The sequence below is a fragment of the Drosophila ananassae genome, chromosome XL (genome assembly GCF_017639315.1).
Source record: "Drosophila ananassae strain 14024-0371.13 chromosome XL, ASM1763931v2, whole genome shotgun sequence".
Classification (NCBI taxonomy): domain Eukaryota; kingdom Metazoa; phylum Arthropoda; class Insecta; order Diptera; family Drosophilidae; genus Drosophila; species Drosophila ananassae.
The window spans coordinates 3345677-3365142 of record NC_057931.1 but is presented as its reverse complement, the minus strand read 5'-3'; the positions used below and the strand labels follow the sequence as shown (position 1 = coordinate 3365142).

The window sequence follows — 19466 nt, the reverse complement described above, 5'->3', positions numbered from 1 at the left end:
AATACGTAATTAACACACGAGGAGCGGCAACAAAACAAAAACAAAAACTCAACAAAACGAAACGAACGAAATGTATTTAATAAAAATAAATATAAAAATTTCCAAAAAAAAAATATTCTGCTTTTTATTTGCATTTAAAAAAGAAAAATTGGAACCTTTTCGATCCAATGGATATCTGATATTCGGGCCACTTCAGCATCAGGACTTTAATATCCTTGGAACTGCAAGGAACAGCTTTAAAAATCTGACAATTCAATTTCGACACGATTTTTGGAATTTAGGAATCTTTGAAAGCAAAATCGGACAATAAAATTTTCGCCGATTTTCGCAAAAAATCCTGATGATACCCCTTGCAAAAATTTCAAAAATCGGAGGAATTTTTTTTGTTCGATTTTCGAAATGTTGGGATGCAGTTGAAAGGATATTGAAGTCCTGATTCGGAAACGGTAATTGGATTCCCAATTGGCTGAGGAAATGCAGACATATTTGCTGAAAACTTAAATTAAAATGTACATTATTGACAATTGAATTTCTCCGTCTGAGGATCATTATTTCTGATCCTATTTCTGAGACTGTAATGTGGCAAAGCATCTTTGTAATTTCAAATCCATTATTGAATATTGACTGAAAGTGTTTCCGCCAATAAAACACACATATTATTTATTTGTATATATTTTTTGTTTTCTATTTTCCCTCTATTCAGCAGTTACCATTTCATTAGAAAAATGTTGTGTATTTAAATTATCGTGGATAAATTGGAACTCCAGATACGTTCATTTCACTCATGCTATTTTCTGAGGTATTCGTCCTTACACCTTAACGTGTCGCAGCTATTTGTGGGGAAAATATCGATAGTATAGATGGTTCCGAATCTTCTCACCTCTAGTAAACTATTTTAAATTTCCCACCTCTATCTAGGTGATCTAAAACCATCGATGATTGAACCGGTTTTTAAATATCTCACCTCTAGTAAATTATTTTGAATTTCTCACCTCTAACTAGATCTAAAACTATCGATGTTTGAACCGGTTTTTAAATATCTCACCTCCAGTATTTTATTTTGAATTTCCCACCTCTATTTGGCGATCTAAAAATATCGATGATTGAACCTGTTTTTAAATATCTCACCTCTAGTATTTTATTTTGAATTTCCCACCTCTATTTGGTGATCTAAAAATATCGATGATTGGACCTGTTTTTAAATATTTCACCTCTAGGAAATGATTTTGAATTTCCCACCCTTAACTCGGCAATCTAAAAATATATCGATGCACCAACCGGAATTTAAATTCCCCGCCTCTAGCGAAGGACAACCACAAGTAACCAGGGTATCATGAACAAAATGGAAACAAAGGCGAGCTCCCACAAATAGCTTCGGCACGTTAAGGTGTAAGGACGAATACCTCGGAAAATAGGATGAGTGAAAAGAACGTATCTGGAATGTTATTTTATCCACGATAACTTAAATACACAACATTTTTTTAATGAAATGGAGAAAATAGAATAGTAAAATAGAAAACAAATATATACAAATAAATAATGTGAGTGTTTTATTTTCGGAAACGCAATAGTAAATAGCCAATATTGGAATCGAAATGGCAAAGATGCTTTGCCAAATTACAGTCTCAGAAATGGGATCAGAAATAATAATTCTCAGACGGAGGAATTCAATGTACATTTTTTATGAAGTTTTTAGCAAATATCTCTGCATTGCCTTGCTCAACTTTCGAAGCGCACATCGTGGCCATTTTTTAACGGATTTTGGAAATAGCCGAGATATGAGCTTGGAAAGAAGCGCCTTGGCGGCCCAAAGGCGGCGCAAATTTCTTAAAAATCGTATGGCAGAAAATCTGAAGTACCAGGCCAACAGAATCATATCTCGGCTATTTCTCAACGGATTTTAGAAAGGGATGTCATTTTGTAACCAGGACATCATTATCCTTCGATCTGTATCAAAAGATTTTTGGATGGGCATTTCAAAAATGATTTTTGATTCACATTCCCCTGAAATTTTCTCAGGAGAGACCAAAGGCTTTCAGAACTTCCTGAAACTACAAAGTTTTCTGAAAGTGCATCAGCAGATGCCACAAAACCAACTAATCCACTAATCATACTTCCCACAAGGATCAGAGAGTCCTACTCTCTGGAAAGGATATTTATAAAATACATTTTCTTGGAAAAACATATCTTTTCAAAAGATAATTATCCAAATCATTATCCTCATATCCTCCAATGTAAACACAGACAACAACGTAGTTTTGTTGTTAAAGTAATAAAAAAAAAAAAACAAAACAGAAAAAAAAATTTGGGTCCCGTTATAATTCGCAACCCGTTCTGGCCTGGCCTATATAAGGAGGCCGATTTTTGGCAAAAATTAAAAAAAAAAATTTTTTTTTGTATTTTTTTTTTTATTAAGTCCATTTGGGGTTCCGTTACAATTCGCAACCAGTTCTGGCTTGGCCTATATAAGGAGGGCTACTTTCGAGCACTTTTTCTTAAATTAAAAAAAAAATGTTCCAACTATTTATTTTTGAAATATTTTCATGTCCTTCTTCTTTTTCCAAGACTGAGATCCGTGGCTCCATTTCCGGTTCCATTGCCACTTCCGTTTTCCTGCTTGTGGCGTCGCTTGCTACTCCTGGCCGCCAACCTCAGACCCAATCCGGCTCCCGCTACCCCCATCCGGCCATTCTCGCCCGGAACCTGGGCATGCGGAGTCAGTGGCAGGGACGGCATGGTGGGCGTGGCTACTGCTGCTCCTGCAGCACCGGAAACCTGTAGATTCTCCGTTTTGATTAGAGCTCCTGGAGCTATCATGAGCAGGTCATTGCCCCCGTTCCGGTGATCTCCTCTCTCGCATTTGATGTGCCTCACGGACGGGTTATCCATGGAGTCCCCAGAGTCCGGAATACACGTGTCCAGGGCGTGGCCATTGACCGTCCGATTGTCGTTGTTGTTCTGTTCGGGATTCTGGCGCTGCTGCCATTCCAGGATGCCGGTCAGGAGCTTGATGTACTTGATGGCCGACCGTAGGATCTCGTTCTTGGATAGCTTCTTGTCCGGCGGATGTGTGGGAACCAGCTTACGAAGCTCAGCGAATGCCCCGGACACGTTTTGCTGCCGCCATCGTTCCCGGGTGTTGGTGAACACCTTCCGGACACCACCGACGCCATTGCCGCCACTGACGCCACCGGAACTAGCTGCGGAACTGCCACCACCGGCGCCTCCATTTCCACCGACGGAGCTGCCCGAACTCGCCGGAGCCGTCAACGGTCCGTTCCGGGAATGACTGCGCGGAGAACTGGACAAGGAACGGTTTGCTGCGGACGAGAGACACCCTATACTCCGGATGCTTCAGGTGAGTACGGATTATCCTTACCATCTCCTTGATTTCCGTTCAGGACCAAGTAGTCCCTCAGGTCCTCCTCGTCCTCTTCCGTATCGTTTAGCGAAAAGTCGGACATCTCGGCATCGCCATCGGCGTCCCCATCCGAGATGGACTCTGTCTTGGGCTGCAAATGGGGCGTGGCATGGCGGAGCAGGGCGGGAGGTTGCCTCGAGGCGGACCTGGAGGACTCGGGGAGACCTGCGCTTCCAGAGGCTCCTGCGGCACCTCCTCCGTTTGCCTCGTCCTGTTCCCTTCGACCGCTGGAGGAACCTCCACTGGAGGCAGTGCTCCTTTCGTCGCCGTTTTCTGCTCCGTTGGAGCTGCTTGGTAGCCAGGCCATGTCACACTATATTATCCGGAGGTTGGAACGTCTGCTGTGGTCCAAGTTCCACAGCCAAGTGAGCAGTCAGAGCTGCCCGGGGAAGCCCTGGGCTCTGTGTTGCAACCACCCTGTGGCAGCCTTGAAAAAGAGGGCGGAGTCTGCCGCACAGGAAACGGGGGTTGAACAGGACCTCTGCATCCAGGCTCGGCATACACACAAAAAGGGGTGGAGCCTATAGAGAGTCCTTCATCAAGGAGTAGGGTGTTTCAAACTGAAAAGGTCATTAAATTTGATTATTTTTAGAAAAATTCACCAGATCTCTCCTTCAAGGACATTGAAAAGGACCACTATTCTCGTGTATTATATAATTTTTGATTATTTATTTATGGATTCTATATGATCTCTGAATTAAACAGTGAATCGCGGCTCATACTCCACATAGACCAAAAAAGAGTGAAAAGTGAAAGATTTCCATTAGATTCCTCCGAAGCGTTTCTTGAGAAGATATTCGCTGGACAACTGGTGCTCGGAGCGACGTGGCGAGTCGCCCACCTCCTCGCGCTCCTCCTCCCCGCCCCCGAAGTCGTCGTCCCGTCCCAAGGTCGCGGTTAGCCCCATCTTGGATGCACCGACGTCACCGGCCACTCCCATCGCCCCGGGCACTGGCAACGGCTGCAGGTTGAGTCGCATCGCCGGCGAGGGATTCACGAAGATCATCTTGTCGTGCATCTCCTCGCGCTGGCCACCGTGTCCTTCGCGTACGGCCCGTGGCCGGAAGATGTAGGTGGTGGGCGTCATCCGAGCATCGATATACTGGACCTGCACCTCCACCGGGAAATCGCTGCCGAGGACCTCGCTAATCTCGAACGGAGCCGTATCGGCGACATGCAACCGGAGCGGCAGCTTCGGCGACATCCGGAAGGAGACGCGTTGCACGAACTTGGACAGGTCGCCGCCATCCGGCCCAGAGCGCAGATAGACGCTCCAGGTGGGCTCCAGCATATAGGGCAGGTCCGGATCGGAGAGCTCCATTTCGCAGCCGAGGACGATGTCCCGCGAGATGACACATCGTCCGGACAGGGCGCAGCCAGGACCTCGATTGCAACTCACCCGCTGGCAGTCGTCGACCACGTTCTGATGGCGCAACAGATGGGTATAACTCATTCTGGAACTGGTGCTCAGGTATGTACTCTATCTATTATATCTTGAATATTTAAATTTTTTTTGTTTTTCAATATTTTTATTTTTTGGTTTTTCTAAATTTTTACCGAAAAGTTTCACAGAACAAATTTTTAAACTTTTTATGGGTAGAGTCTTGAAATCAACTGATATATGAGATCTAAAGGGAATCCATCTAGAAATTATTTAAAAATCAAGGGCTACTGGGAGTAGATTGTTTTTAAAACAAATTTCTGTTACGGTAGTTCCTTAAGGAAACCCACCTTTCCTTTATCCTTTTTTAATCAATTTATTGTCCTTATTTTCTTTTCTTTTCCGGAAATCTCGAGAACCATCGCGGGGATTAATATTTCCAGTTAAAAGTTTTCCTTAAGGCGTTGAAATTTCAACGCTTTTTCCTATTTTTTTTTTTAAGTCCTTTTTTAGGGAGGGGGCAGTCTAGGGTTAAGATGGCGCAGGCGCCAAAGGGCGGAGCCTTTTTTCAGAAAATAAAAAGAAATAAAGGAACAACTTGTAGGGCTGTGGTGTCTTTGCAACGAAATCTTTATTAAACTTGAAAATTTGTGGGATTTGAATGAATCGCAATCCAACTAATACCATTACCTTGTGCTCGTCCGGCTTAACAATCATATAAATTTATAACAATATATATATACAAAATATATATATATTCTAGAATGCATATATATATGTGTGAGAGTGTGTAAAAAATGCAAATTATCGGGATGGGGGTGGCGAGGTGGCGGCAGGGTTGAGTTTAAAGGTCACGGGGTCCGGGATTAACGATGAAGCGACGCTCCTGGTTCATGGCTCGGCGGGCACGCTTCAGGTCCTTCTTGAGTTCTTCCTGCTGGCGCTGCACCTCCAGCTCCTGCTCAGTCAGCTCCTTCTCCTCCTCCTCCTCCTCCTCCTTCTTGGGGGCCTCGTCCTCGTCAGCCTCTGACTTGCCCGGCTTGTCCTTGTCCGGGACCTCTTCCTCCTGCTCCTCTTCGATCTCCTCCAGCTCGTCTTCCGAGTCCTCCGAGTCCTCTTCAAGGTCGTCATCCGAATAGTCTTCCAGCATATCCTTCAAGTAGTCCTCTATCTCGTCACCCAGCTCGGAATCGGACTCCTTCTCGGGCGGTTCATCGCCAAGCTTCTCTTGGGGATCCTCCTGTGGATCACCATCCTCTTCCGACTGCCCTTCCGGCGGATTGTTCTCGACCTGCTGCTTATTTGGCTCCTGCTCCTGCTGTTCCTCATCCGGCTCCTGGGCGCGGATCTCAGCCATCTCAGTCACTCGTGGCGACTCTAGAGCAATCTCCGGCTCTACATCTACTGGAATCTTGAGCATTCCCTTCATCCTATCAGAAGGATTCACGAAGATAATAGTACGCACCGACTCCTGAATGGAACGGCTGTTGGAGGGAAGAGGCATGGTCACGCCGTGGTGGAATATGGTGCAAGTGTGACTGGTGTCCAAGAAGAGAAGGGTCACGCTGACCGTGGTATTGTTGTTGCAGAAGGTGCCGCTCTCGAACGGCGGACTCTCCACAATGTGGATGCAATCGTTGCAGTCATCGCTGAAGCGGAACACAACCTTCTGGGCGTAGTCGGCCAGTGGCTCGTAGGAGTCGTCCATGTCGGCCGCCGCCTTGGCCACCTCTCCCTCCTTTAGGGCTTTAATATAAACACGGAACTGATGGGTCCAGCGACCATTGTGGATCGAACTGTCCAGGGTCTGGGCCACGCTGCCCAGGAGAAGGCGACGCTCGTACTGCTCCAGACGCTGTTCGTAATCGGTGGCCAGGACGCAGCGGCTATAGGCCAGATCAAGATGTTTGTCAGTCATGCTGTTCCCTTTTTTTATCTCCAGACTCTAGCAAGTTAGTGAAGTGAATGCCGGATTCTCAGTGAAGTGGATGCCCCGACAGGAAAGTAATATCCAAGGCCTGCTTGATTGGGAGCAGATTCAAGTCATGGACTACTTATATTTTGTTTCCATTTACTGTAGAAAATCAAGCTATCTTTTAAGGTATTCAGATCAGACGGGGAATCGATCCAGAAATCGTTTAAGGTATTCCGCTTGAGAATCGGATCAGAATTGGGAAAGATATAGACATCCCCCTGCGCCCTATGGGGGCACAACCCCATTTTCAAGGGGTCCCATCAAGAAAATGGGACAAAAAATTGAAAAAATATTTCGCATCAGGATTTTGATGCAGAACGGCGGGGAATCGATCCAGAAATCGTTTAAGGTATTCCGCTTGAGAATCGGATCAGAATTGGGGAAGATATAGACATCCCCCTGCGCCCTATGGGGGCACAACCCCATTTTCAAGGGGTCCCCCATTTCATTTGATCAGGAAAAAGGGACAAAAAATTGAAAAAATATTTCGTTTCCGGATTTTGATGCAGATCGACGGGGAATCGATCCAGAAATCGTTTAAGGTATTCCGCTTGAGAATCGGATCAAAATTGGAGAAGATATAGACATCGATCTGAGCCTTATGGGGCACAACCCCATTTTCAAGGGGTCGCATCAGGAAAAAGGGACAAAAAATTGAAAAAATATTTCGTTTCCGGATTTTGATGCAGATCGACGGGGAATCGATCCAGAAATCGTTTAAGGTACTCCGCTTGAGAATCGGATCAAAATTGGAGAAGATATAGACATCGATCTGAGCCTTATGGGGCACAACCCCATTTTCAAGGGGCCCCTTAAGGAAAAATGAGCAAAAAATTGAAAAAATATTTCGTTTCCAGATTTTGATGCAGATCGACGGGGAATCGATCCAGAAATCGTTTAAGGTATTCCGCTTGAGAATCGGATCAGAATTGGGAAAGATATAGACATCCCCCTGCGCCCTATGGGGGCACAACCCCATTTTCAAGGGGTCCCATCAAGAAAATGGGACAAAAAATTGAAAAAATATTTCGCATCAGGATTTTGATGCAGAACGGCGGGGAATCGATCCAGAAATCGTTTAAGGTATTCCGCTTGAGAATCGGATCAGAATTGGGGAAGATATAGACATCCCCCTGCGCCCTATGGGGGCACAACCCCATTTTCAAGGGGTCCCCCATTTCATTTGATCAGGAAAAAGGGACAAAAAATTGAAAAAATATTTCGTTTCCGGATTTTGATGCAGATCGACGGGGAATCGATCCAGAAATCGTTTAAGGTATTCCGCTTGAGAATCGGATCAGAATTGGGGAAGATATAGACATCCCCCTGCGCCCTATGGGGGCACAACCCCATTTTCAAGGGGTCCCCCATTTCATTTGATCAGGAAAAATGTGCAAAAAATTTAAAAAATATTTCGTTTCCAGATTTTGATGCAAAACGACGGGGAATCGATCCAGAAATCGTTTAAGAAATTGAGAATCGGATCAAAATTGCCAAAGATATAGGGATCAGAAAGGACCTTTTAATGGCCAAGTAATAATAATTTGGATGAACCACCAGCAGCACCCGCAAGCACCTGAACTGCCCCGGAGAAAGCGCGTACTCCATGGGCAGGTCATAATTGTGGCATTAGAGGGTTGTCCTTGGGAACCCATTTCTAATCCCGCTCTCAGTGCACGATGCACAGTTTGCGCAAAAAACGGGAAACCCACCCTCGAAAAGTGAAAATCTTAAATCCATAAGCCGCTTAGCAACAATCAAATCATATATCAGCCAAAAGAAATCAAAATAAGCCAAAAGTCAGGGAAATATCAACAGTGGCGAGTATCAAAATCAAATTAGCAGCATTTTTGGTAACTAATTCAAAGACGCTCTATCATCCGGATGGCAGGAACTTCGCACTCCGGAGTTTTCCGGGGGGTGTCCTTCGGTATCCGGAGTATCCGGGTGTCTGGCACGTGTATGGTTGGCAAAGATAAGAGCCAAAATACGGCAAACACTCACACGTGTCCGAGTTGAAATGGATTTTCACACCCACTCGACGGCCAAAAGCCGCCAATTAATAAAATTCAATTACTTTGGAGCCACCGCAGTCTGCCGATGGAGAGTGTCGATAAAAAATGGATTGCTAGAGGAGGTAGGGGGCGTGGTCAGCTACGAAAATTGCTAAAATTGTATATACATATGTCTAGGATATCATTTTCTATTACTTTTTTTTATAAAAAAAGGATTATTTTTTATTGGTTTGAGGTCAGTGGCTCCCTCTGTGGGAAAATGGCTTCTGAATCTCTGATAGTACCGTTAGTTCATTGGAAATGGAGAACGTGCCGCTGAGAACATCTTTGTCTCTCACACAGCTGTCACACACACACATATGTACATAGACTCGGCGGGAGTATAAAGACCCCAAAGGGTAAGGAGCAACATGCTGAGCCTGCGGGGAGCAGAGGTGGAGACAGAAGAAAAGAGGGGGTTTAGTTATTTTATATAATAGTTATTATTAGGTAATATGTTAATAATTAAATTTTATAAGTACATATATAGTTTTAAATAATATATTTAAGCTAATACCCCCCCTCTTACCTCCGCCCCTGGAAATCTGAATGGCTGCTGATGCTGCAGGTGAGAGGGGCTGCCCGAGAGCGGGGCGAGAGCCAGCCCAGAGAGCGCCAGAGAGTGCAGTTCAATCAGTGACTAACGAGTTTAGGCAACGTTGCGAAATAAATACAAAACAAAATGCATCTTGGGGCAGGCCCAGGCCGACGCAAATAAATAAATTGTGTTGCCAAGAAAGGAAAACAAAGTTAAAAGCAACAACAAGACAACAACAGCAATGAAAGCCAACAACAAAAGCAAAAGCAACGCAACAGTAAGTGCAACAACAACAAGAGCCAACAACTCACGTGGCATGGTGCGTGACTTGACCCACAAATTCGCTCGCCGCCGGCACCCGCAGCACCCCCACACACGCACATGGCAAGCCCAGAGCCCAGGCCGGAGTGGTCTCATCGTGCCACCACCCACCCCCCTTTCAAAGTGGCCAGGGAGCTGCGTATTCTAGGGATTCCCTTAACCCAACAAAACACAGTTATTTTTCTATATTTAATTATAATATTTTAATTAATTTAAGTAATAAAGAAACATTTATTTTTAATTTAAACATAAGATAAAAAAATATTAGTTTTAATATCGTTAGCCACTTAAGGGTTAATATCGGAAAGCGATTGCCAATGGCCGATGGGGGAGAGCGACCCCCGAAGCTGGGCTACGAAGAGAAAATGCGAGTCCCCCCCCCGTTGGGGCATGAGGAGCTCGGCGTTCGTTCTCTCGATTGCACATGAGAAGTCTCATGCTCGTTTTCATTTTCATTTCCATTTCCATGCGATTGCACGGCAGTATTCACGCGAATTTCCAGAAAGTAGGTCGACAAAAGCGGTCGAGAGAACGGAATATACTACAGATACTTATCAAGGCCTACTTGAAAAAAATATTTTATTTTTCTGTGAAGTAAATAATTAATAAGGGATAACTCCAAGGATAATAATAAGCTTGCGAGTGTCACCCACACACACACACATATAAAGTGAGATATAAAGAGAGAGAGAGAGTGGAAGTGAGTGATACTGTCACGTTGCTTCAATAAAACAGCAACAGTTGCCTTAAGGCGGCGAGAGAGAGCCGGAGAGCGAGAACCGCATTATCATATTGCAAAAAAAAAGGCAAAAACAACTGCAACAACAGAGTGTAAAAAATCAGAAAACAAAACAATCTCGTGGCCCCTTACAACTTACATAAACAACAACGTTCGTAACGGGTATATAGTGCTTATTAATAAGTGCCGGTCGGTCGCCAGAGCGAGAAAAAGAAAACACACACACACTGACACACACACAAATACATATACGGAGAGAAAAAACAATAACAATCCGGACTCTGGGAGTGGAGAGCACGTTGCACAAAATAAATATATAAAAATAAATAAAAAAAAAAACAAAGTAATCGCAGCGTAAACAAAGCCGGGCATTAGAAACAACAAAAATGTACACCTGGAATGTTTCGATTTCGGTTTAATTTTAGACTCGCTCAATATTACGCATACGTAGCGTTGCACCAGATGGTTTTCATTTCACCATTTCATGGTTTTCAAATGGGGATCTATCAGGATTTAACAATTTTCAATGCGGAGTATTGAATTCAAGGCTTCAATTCTTGATCTCAAGACTTTGCCTTTTGAGACTTGAATATTTTGCATATTGCTTATACGCCTGGTGGGCTTTGAGTCATTTTGTTTCGCTTTTATGCAACAAAGTCATTAATTAAAGTGTGAAATATTACTCATTGTAAGAGCAACTCGTACATTTTAAGATCAGCTAGTACAGCTTGGCTTTGGTCACACTAATTTTAAGGAAAAAGAATGGGAAAAGTTTCTAAGAAATATTACTCATACGCACTGTATTTTTTTTTGCTTTAAATGCAGTTTTGGTCATACTATTTCACACTTTATAATTGGAACAAGTTTTTATTGTTTTATTTTTATATTTTTTCTGTTTTTCTGTTCTGTCACTGAGATAAAAAAGTTACTCATACGCCCTGTGTTAGTTCTGCTTCATAAACACTTTTGGTCACACTAATTATAGAAAAGTCGCAGTTATTGTCTGGAAATTAAAAAATTATTACGTGAGGAAGTCTGCGCGTCTGGATTATCCAACTATCTATGTCCTTGTGACGCAGACACCCCCGTGTAACCTAATCCTGTGGGGTTATGACCTTTTACGACTTCTGACAGACTCTACTCTAGTTTATATAAACGTCGCATTTTGTCAACACGCCGCCCTTCATCTCTGACGCCGAAAAGTGCTGATTATGCATCACACTTTGTTGCATGCATCCTGGGAATTATGTTATGTCTCAGATTCCAATTTTGGCCAGCGAATCTGGTTCTTGGTTGCATAATGGCTCTTATTATTTTGCCTTTTTATTTTGCTCTTGTGTTTATGTTATGTAAGCATTATTCTGGCATTCTTGTGATGGGGAATTTATGTAATTAAAGGGAACTCATCCCACACGTGTATGTTTTTTTGGGAAATGTGATATGCGCGATTAGCGAATAGTGCTGCGATTCTAGAATTACATAAAGCCCTTTGTCATTATTCAGCAGAAATCATAAGATAAGATACAAATTTATGTATTTATTTTTAGATTTAAATTTAAATTGGGTTATCAGCCATCTTATCTGTCTATCTATGCTTCTGTCTGTCTTTCTATCTTTCTATCCAACTATCTTTCTATCTGGCACTGCGTATCTGTGAGTGTGTATCTGTGAGGCTTAGTTGCCCCTGTATGTGTCATCGCCTGTTGCTGCACGTGAATGCAACTGATTGGCACTCCCTCTTGCCCCATTCCCGTCCCTCCTGTACGTTGCGTGTCGGCTCCTAATTATTCTGCCGCTGACGCAGTTGCCATTAGGACATTATGCCACCAATCAGGTGTTAATCAAGGTGTCGGCCACCAATTAGCCGGTCCATAACCATTATGATCAGTGCGATTCGAGTGTTTATGCCACTCGGAAATTCGATGCCAATTGTTATTGGAGGGGGAGTGTGGGTGGAAGGTGGCTGGTTTCTGGTTTCTGGTTCTAATAATGATATTTAATGACTGCCTCAGGGTCTTATTACTATAGAAAATAAATGAAAAATCAGAGAAGACTTTTTAGCCACTTGTGATGAACTCTCTTGGCAACTCGAAAATGTTCTCAAACCTTTCGAAACTCTTTTCAAATATTTTTCAGAATGGCAACGTTTTAAATGGCCTTGCTTATTGACCTTCTTAAAACCGAATTCAGTAAACTATCGCTGGGTATGTTTCTCATTTCCCGCCTACGAGTCTAATTTAAAATTTAAAACTCAAATAAATCAGGCCATCATAGACAAATTCCACTAATAAAACTTAATTACTATTACTATTTTGTTGTAGGATCATCCCAATATATAAATATCACCGCTACGATTGGAAGTTCAGAGAACTCGAATACGATGGAGGGCGGCGAGTCAACGGAATCGAATCACAACACCAAGGTGTCCGATTCGGCATATTCGAACAGTTGCAGCAACAGTCAGTCGCAGCGCAGGTGAGTTATCCTTGAACAAGGACCTCTATTAATAGAAGCTATTATTCAGAGCCTAGATCATCCTGCAACTTTAAAATCAAATCATACTTTAAGGGGCCTAGTCTTGTTCCCAAATATATTTATTTTAAAAGGAGTAGGGGCTCTTACTTTTAAGTCAAAAAAAAAAACAATTATATTTTCAAGAAACTCCAGCAAGTTTTGAATCCGAAACGATAGAAACTAAGAGTAAAAAAATAATCCTATTCTTTAAACTTCAGTGGCAGCTCCAAGTCTCGACTCAGCGGAAGTCACTCCTCGGGCAGCAGCGGCTATGGAGGCAAGCCCTCCACCCAGGCATCCAGTAATGACATGATCATCAAGCGGAATAAGGACAAGTCCCGCAAGAAGAAGAAGACCAAAGCCCAGACCCTCGCCCAGACCCAGACCCAGGAACAGAGCCGGGCCAGCATATCCCAGGCGGGAACAAGCTCTCTGAAAAGCCGGACAGCCGGGCAGCAGTCCGAGGAGGGAACCGCCACCACACCCAGCTGCAGTGACCCAAAGCTGCGGCCCGAACAAGACCAGAAGCCGGGTGCTCGTCCCCACAAGCTAGAGGAACGTCTGGGGGCCGAGGAAGAGGAGGAGGAAGAGGTGGAGGTCTCTGGCTCGGAGGAGGAGGCCGAGGGCGGGGAGTGCGAGGGCCGCGAATCCAAGTCAGAGCCAACCCAGACATTCCCCACACCCTCGCCCATGTCGGTGACGACGCTGCCCACCTCCCTGAGCGGTGTCATCGGAGGCAACAGTTGCCACGTCGGAGTTTCCGGCACAGATTCCGGCATCGGAGGCGGCGGGAAGTCGGAGAAGACCTGCGAGTCGGCCCCGGGAAAGCTGGAGACAGTGGCCGGAGTGGGAGGAGCAGCCGGAGCTGCCCGGGCCGAACGCGTCAAGGAGGATAGCTTCTGCTGTGTCATCTCCATGCACGATGGCATCGTCCTGTACACCACGCCCAGCATCACCGACGTCCTGGGCTTTCCGCGCGACATGTGGCTGGGTCGCTCCTTCATCGACTTTGTCCACCTGAAGGACCGGGCCACCTTCGCCAGCCAGATAACCACTGGCATTCCCATTGCCGAATCTCGGGGCAGCACCCCCAAGGACGCCAGGAGCACATTCTGTGTGATGCTGCGTCGCTATCGTGGCCTCAACTCTGGAGGATTCGGAGTGATTGGACGCTCTGTCAGCTACGAGCCCTTCCGCCTGGGACTCACTTTCCGGGAGGCGCCCGAAGAGGCCAGGCCGGACAACTACATGGTCTCCAATGGCACCAACATGCTCCTCGTCATCTGTGCCACGCCCATCAAGAGCAGCTATCGCGGTGAGTCCTTCTTTGAAGTCCTTTTTCTTCCTTCTTCATTAATTCTTAAATTCCTTTCCAGTTCCCGACGAGATCCTCTCGCAGAAGAGTCCCAAGTTCGCCATTCGCCACACGGCCACTGGCATCATCTCCCACGTGGACAGTGCGGCGGTCAGTGCCTTGGGGTATCTGCCGCAGGACCTCATCGGCCGCAGCATCATGGACTTCTACCACCACGAGGACCTGGCCGTCATGAAGGAGACCTACGAGACGGTGATGAAGAAGGGCCAGACGGCCGGAGCCTCCTTCTGCAGCAAGCCGTATCGGTTCTTGATCCAAAACGGGTGCTACGTCCTCCTCGAAACAGAGTGGACCAGCTTCGTGAATCCCTGGTCGCGGAAGCTGGAGTTTGTGGTCGGCCATCATAGAGTTTTCCAAGGTGAGTCCTTGCTATAAGGAGTTTGAAGTCTTTAATACTTAAACCCCTTCTTTCAGGACCCAAACAGTGCAATGTTTTTGAAACAGCTCCCATTTGCAAGTTGAAAATCTCAGAGGAGGCCCAAGGCCGGAATGCCAGGATCAAGGAGGACATTGTCAAGCTACTGGCGGAGACTGTGTCTCGTCCTTCGGACACTGTCAAGCAGGAAGTCTCCCGTCGCTGCCAGGCCCTGGCCAGCTTCATGGAAACCCTCATGGACGAGGTATCTCGCGCGGATCTGAAGCTGGAGCTGCCCCACGAGAACGAGCTGACCGTCTCGGAGCGGGACAGCGTCATGCTGGGGGAGATCTCGCCCCACCACGACTACTACGACAGTAAGAGTTCCACGGAGACGCCGCCAAGCTACAACCAGTTGAACTACAACGAGAACCTGCTGCGCTTCTTCAACAGCAAGCCGTTGACCGCGCCCCTGGAGTTCGATCCGCCAAAGATCACCACAGTGACCGCCGTGTCCGGCGCCCACGACTCGCCCTATGCGGACGCCCACCGCAGCAACCTGAGCCCGGTCCACGGATTCGGCTTCGAGGGCAGCGGCGGCAGCGGTTCGTCCGGGAACTTCACCACCGGCAGCAATGTCCACATGAGCAGTGTGACCAATACCAGCAATGCGGGAACTGGAGGCACAGGAACGAACACAGGAACCAACACGGGAACGGGAACAGGCACGGGAACTGGAACAGGAACAGGGACAGGCACGGGAACAGGAACAGGGACAGGTACAGGGACTGGAACAGGGACCGGGACAGGAACTGGAAAGGGAGCTGGGGCGGGTACAGGAACGGCCACTAATGAAACAGCTGGTCCTGGAACCACAACCACCACCACGACCAGGAGCACCACCACAGCCGCCACCGCCGCCTCCCCGCCCGTGACCCTTACCGAGTCCTTGCTGAACAAGCACAACGACGAGATGGAGAAGTTCATGCTGAAGAAGCATCGCGAGTCGCGCGGCAGGTCCGGAGATAAGTCCAAGAAGTCGGCCAACGAGTCCTCCACCCTCAAGATGCTGGAGTACAGTGGCCCGGGGCACGGGATCAAGCGCGGTGGCTCCCACTCCTGGGAGGGCGAGGCCAACAAACCGAAGCAGCAACTGACCCTGAGCAGTGTGGGCGTGGGCGTGGGCATGGACACGCCCAAGGCAGTGCCCGTGAACAATGCAGGAGTTGGAAGCGGAGGAGCGGGCGTGGCGGGCGGAGGACTCTGCAGTGGCGGTGGCATCTCCGTGGGAACAGGCACAACTGGTGTAGGAGGCGGAGTCAATCTCGCTAATGGCTCCGTGGGCAGCTCCACGCCCGGACCATCCAACTCGCAGTACCAGACGAGCAGCATGTCCTGCACCCAGAACATCAATCTCTGGCCACCGTTCTCCGTGGGCATCACCACGCCGGTGCACTCCACCCACACGGCCATGGCCCAGAGCAGCTTCTCCTCGGCGGCAGCCGGACTGTTCCCCACCTTCTACTACATACCGGCCGCCTCGCTGCCGCCCTCTGCCGGATCCAAGCAGCAGCATCCCCACCAGCACGGCCCCACCCACTCTCATCCGCACTCCAATCCCCACAAGAGCGTCGACCAGCCGAGCACCTCGCAGCAAGCGGCGGCAGCAGCGGCGGCGGCCACCATGCCCCTCCAGTACATGGCCGGGGTGATGTATCCGCATCCGTCGCTCTTCTACACCCACCCGGCGGCGGCGGCAGCGGCCACTGCGATGATGTACCAGCCGATGCCATTCCCCGGAATGGCCAACGCCCTGCCGATGACCCAGGAGCCGGTGAACGGAGGAGCAGGAGGACAGGGCAGTGGCTTCGGAAAGAGCGTTTTCTCGGTAAGATAAGGATTTAATTGCTCCTCCACATCTTCTAATCCCACTCTTCTCCAGCCTCAAGTGGTGGTGCCGCCACAACCCTCAACCACCAAGGGACCCATGCCCGGGGCCTTCCACTCAATCACGCCCAGCCAGAGATCCGCCTCGCAGGCCACCTCCGTGAAGGCAGAGCCGGGCTCCAATGTGGCGCCCTCCGAGTCCTCGAAGAAGGAAGTGCCAGACTCCCCCATACCCTCGGTCATGGGAGACTACACCTCGGATCAGCCCTGCAGCAGCAATCCCACCAACACCAAGGTAAGGACTCCCATCCTCTTACTCCTGATTTAAATTCCGGAATCCTCCTCCAGAAATACACGGATAGCAATGGAAACAGTGATGACATGGATGGCTCCAGCTTCTCCTCGTTCTACTCTTCGTTCATAAAGACCACGGACGGATCGGAGAGTCCGCCGGACAATGAAAAGGATGCCAAGCACCGTAAGCTAAAGGTGAGTAGTTGCCCGTGACGTAGAGGACATGTGACTAAAGGATAACCCTTCCACAGAGCATCAATTCATCGGATAGCAAGATCATGGAGCACCCGGAGGGTGACCAGACACAGCACGGAGACGGATAGCTAAACCCGCGGGTGCTGCTGACCGATGTACACAACCGGGTGCACAATGTGACCGATGTGGAACCCTAGGCGATCCCCACTGGTCCCCAAAGCAGACACCCAAAACACCAAGGGATCACAACACTGAGTGAGTATCCTTTCGTTATTTTGGTTTCAAGTGCAATAATTTAATGTCCGTAATGTCCTGTAGATACCCATCCGTACAAACACATTCCACACTATATAGACTGGACTTGGGGGGATGGCAATCCCTCGGAAAATATCCTTCAAGAATCACTACAAAAGGATGTTCAACAACAAAGAAAAACAGCGTCAAAAAACTAACATTTGAAGTTCTCAAATATGAAATAGAAATAAATTAAGTTTTTTTTTTTAAATTAAGATCTTTATTTATTCAGAATAAAAACAAAACTTCAAATTTAATAGTTGCAATGATTTATTTGTAAACTTGTACAATTTGATGAGGAAGACTACTCATCTTTGAAGAACTCCTCGTAGGGAATATCGTTCCACAGACGTTGCAGGATATTTTTGAAGGCTCTGCCGCAGGCTACGTTGAAAGCCGGCTGGACATCGGCGGCGAGAGCATCCCATTCCTGGTTGAGGACCTTCAGAGTGCTATCGCGGAGCTCCACGTTGTCGTTGAAGAGGTTGCTCATGTTGAAGCTGCCACTGGGGATGGAAAGGATGGGGGTTTAGTTTCGTCCCAAAAAAGTATGCTATGTTTTTGAACACAGGCACCTTATAGCGATTATAACTGCAAAGAACTTACTTCCTCAGCTTGGTAGTGAGTCTGAAATCCGTAATATTCAAGTAGGTATGACCATCCGACCGCTTCACAGGCTCAACTAATATCCTCGACTTGGATTGGACATCCGAGAGCTTGATGACCGCAGTTCCCTGGCTGACTATCGGCAGGATGAGCAGCTTGCCGTCCACATCGTACTTGGCATGCACCTCCAGATCGGTGGCCTGCATCAGCAGGGTGATCCTCAGGGGCTTGGTCAGGTCCTGGCTGAATCCCTTGATGCCCTTAAGCTTCACCGACTGGGGCAGGTTGTACAGCTTGGAGTCCGACAAGGTCAGCTTGAATTGCAGCGAGTCCGAGTGTCCTCCACTTTCGATCCTCATCGTACCCAACTCCATGGGATCCATACTCGGCACCTGTCTCTCCGGGATTCCATTCTTGAATGCCTTGAAGAAGACGTTGGCCTGGGCCACCATACAGGCTTCATCCTGCCACTTGCACCGTTCCAAAGGAGAAGCTACGAGGAAGTAATGTTTTTGGATGCTATCCTTTCCGATTCTGGGGCAGCAGGACTTGTCTCCTTCTCCCTAGTGGAGTTCTACTTACGCAGACCAACGGAAGCCTGAACCAGATCCGGAGCCAGACTCAGACCCACCAGGAGACATATCCATCCGATGAAAAATGATCCACCGACTAAGTGCATTCTGAGAGTTTTACGATTTCCGTGATTTGTTTTCCGTATTTTGCCGATCAACAACTGATTACTGATTAGCTATGGCCCGGAGCCGGGCCTATTTATGCCTCCTCAGATTCGAGTGCTCAGGTCGGATTAACGACGACTCCATATACCCAGACCCGATCCATACCGGCATGACACCTAGTTAGCTTTGAAGGGGGATTTTTTGTATATTTATTTTTGGTTTTTTCATTGAATTGGAATTAAAATGAATTGGAAATTATGGAAAACTACTGAAACAATTTAAAGTAGTCACATTATATTTTATGCAATTATGCGTTGGATGACATATCGGTATCGCATCGGTATACATAGGACTGGATTGGTGTCCGAGTGGGATGATGAAAACCCAAGTACCCGTGTCGAACGGGTTCTATTCCGTCATTTCGTTGAGGATAAATATTTGCAATCGATATTCAAATGCAGTGAACTCTGGATATATGGATATATGGATATATGGATATATGGATAGCTTAACCCCCGGGAACCCATCAAAGACAATAAGGGAGAAGTACTGATGAGGTGACTGGGAGTTACTAGGTAGCTGGGTGACTCGGTTACTCCGATGAGTGTGTCAACCCAATTAGTTGACAATTTCAAGTTCTAGGTGAACACCTCCAGTTCGGGATCATACTTTTGATCCACGAAGGGTATTGAAAGGGTATATATGTACAAGAATAATATTTAAAACAAGTATAATCATATTTATTGTTTGTATAATTAACAATATAATCCCAATATAGAGGAATATTATATTTTATAATGCACATTTTGAAAAGATATGGTCTGGAAGAGACCCAGTGTC

At 46.8% G+C, this 19466-nt stretch overlaps 4 protein-coding genes across 5 annotated transcripts; 1 reads left to right on the top strand and 3 right to left on the bottom strand.

The window, feature by feature from the left end:
• Positions 1–2414: 2414 nt before the first annotated feature.
• Positions 2415–3971, bottom strand: LOC6504058 (class E basic helix-loop-helix protein 22). Its single transcript, XM_001964058.4, has 2 exons — positions 3380–3971; positions 2415–3320 (listed from the first exon to the last, which is right to left on the bottom strand). The coding sequence occupies exons 1-2, from the start codon at positions 3726–3728 to the stop codon at positions 2542–2544; spliced, it is 1128 nt and encodes a 375-aa protein (XP_001964094.1). The 5' UTR covers positions 3729–3971; the 3' UTR covers positions 2415–2541.
• A 92-nt stretch (positions 3972–4063) lies between these two features.
• LOC6504057 lies at positions 4064–5057 on the bottom strand. Its single transcript, XM_001964057.4, has one exon. The coding sequence runs from the start codon at positions 4872–4874 to the stop codon at positions 4185–4187; it is 690 nt and encodes a 229-aa protein (XP_001964093.3). The 5' UTR covers positions 4875–5057; the 3' UTR covers positions 4064–4184.
• A 5103-nt stretch (positions 5058–10160) lies between these two features.
• LOC6508046 (period circadian protein) lies at positions 10161–17602 on the top strand. 2 transcript variants are annotated; one of them, XM_044716705.1, is made up of 10 exons: positions 10161–10360; positions 12566–12633; positions 12751–12904; positions 13162–14258; positions 14320–14676; positions 14733–16561; positions 16616–16855; positions 16909–17049; positions 17106–17304; positions 17368–17602. In XM_044716705.1, the coding sequence occupies exons 2-9, from the start codon at positions 12582–12584 to the stop codon at positions 17175–17177; spliced, it is 3942 nt and encodes a 1313-aa protein (XP_044572640.1). In that variant the 5' UTR covers positions 10161–10360; positions 12566–12581; the 3' UTR covers positions 17178–17304; positions 17368–17602. The 2 variants fall into 2 exon arrangements, with proteins under 2 accessions (XP_044572640.1, XP_014760991.1); XM_014905505.3 differs by having other exon boundaries at positions 10161–12633.
• On the bottom strand, positions 17596–18695 carry LOC6504055 (circadian clock-controlled protein daywake). Its single transcript, XM_001964054.4, has 3 exons — positions 18532–18695; positions 17950–18442; positions 17596–17849 (listed from the first exon to the last, which is right to left on the bottom strand). The coding sequence occupies exons 1-3, from the start codon at positions 18626–18628 to the stop codon at positions 17648–17650; spliced, it is 792 nt and encodes a 263-aa protein (XP_001964090.1). The 5' UTR covers positions 18629–18695; the 3' UTR covers positions 17596–17647.
• Between the last annotated feature and the right edge of the window lie 771 nt (positions 18696–19466).

Bases quoted from the DNA above. Each gene is read 5' to 3' on its own strand.
- LOC6504058 (XM_001964058.4), bottom strand. From the start codon at position 3,728: ATGGCCTGGCTACCAAGCAGCTCCAACGGAGCAGAAAACGGCGACGAA. The intron at 3,321-3,379 runs GTAAGGATAATC...TCTCGTCCGCAG, and splicing joins GAACGGAAATCAAGGAGATG to CAAACCGTTCCTTGTCCAGT.
- LOC6504057 (XM_001964057.4), bottom strand. From the start codon at position 4,874: ATGAGTTATACCCATCTGTTGCGCCATCAGAACGTGGTCGACGACTGC.
- LOC6508046 (XM_044716705.1), top strand. From the start codon at position 12,582: ATGGCCTTGCTTATTGACCTTCTTAAAACCGAATTCAGTAAACTATCG. The intron at 14,259-14,319 runs GTGAGTCCTTCT...ATTCCTTTCCAG, and splicing joins CATCAAGAGCAGCTATCGCG to TTCCCGACGAGATCCTCTCG. The intron at 14,677-14,732 runs GTGAGTCCTTGC...CCCTTCTTTCAG, and splicing joins CCATCATAGAGTTTTCCAAG to GACCCAAACAGTGCAATGTT.
- LOC6504055 (XM_001964054.4), bottom strand. From the start codon at position 18,628: ATGCACTTAGTCGGTGGATCATTTTTCATCGGATGGATATGTCTCCTG. The intron at 18,443-18,531 runs GTAAGTAGAACT...ACTTCCTCGTAG, and splicing joins TCAGGCTTCCGTTGGTCTGC to CTTCTCCTTTGGAACGGTGC. The intron at 17,850-17,949 runs GTAAGTTCTTTG...TTCCATCCCCAG, and splicing joins CTCACTACCAAGCTGAGGAA to TGGCAGCTTCAACATGAGCA.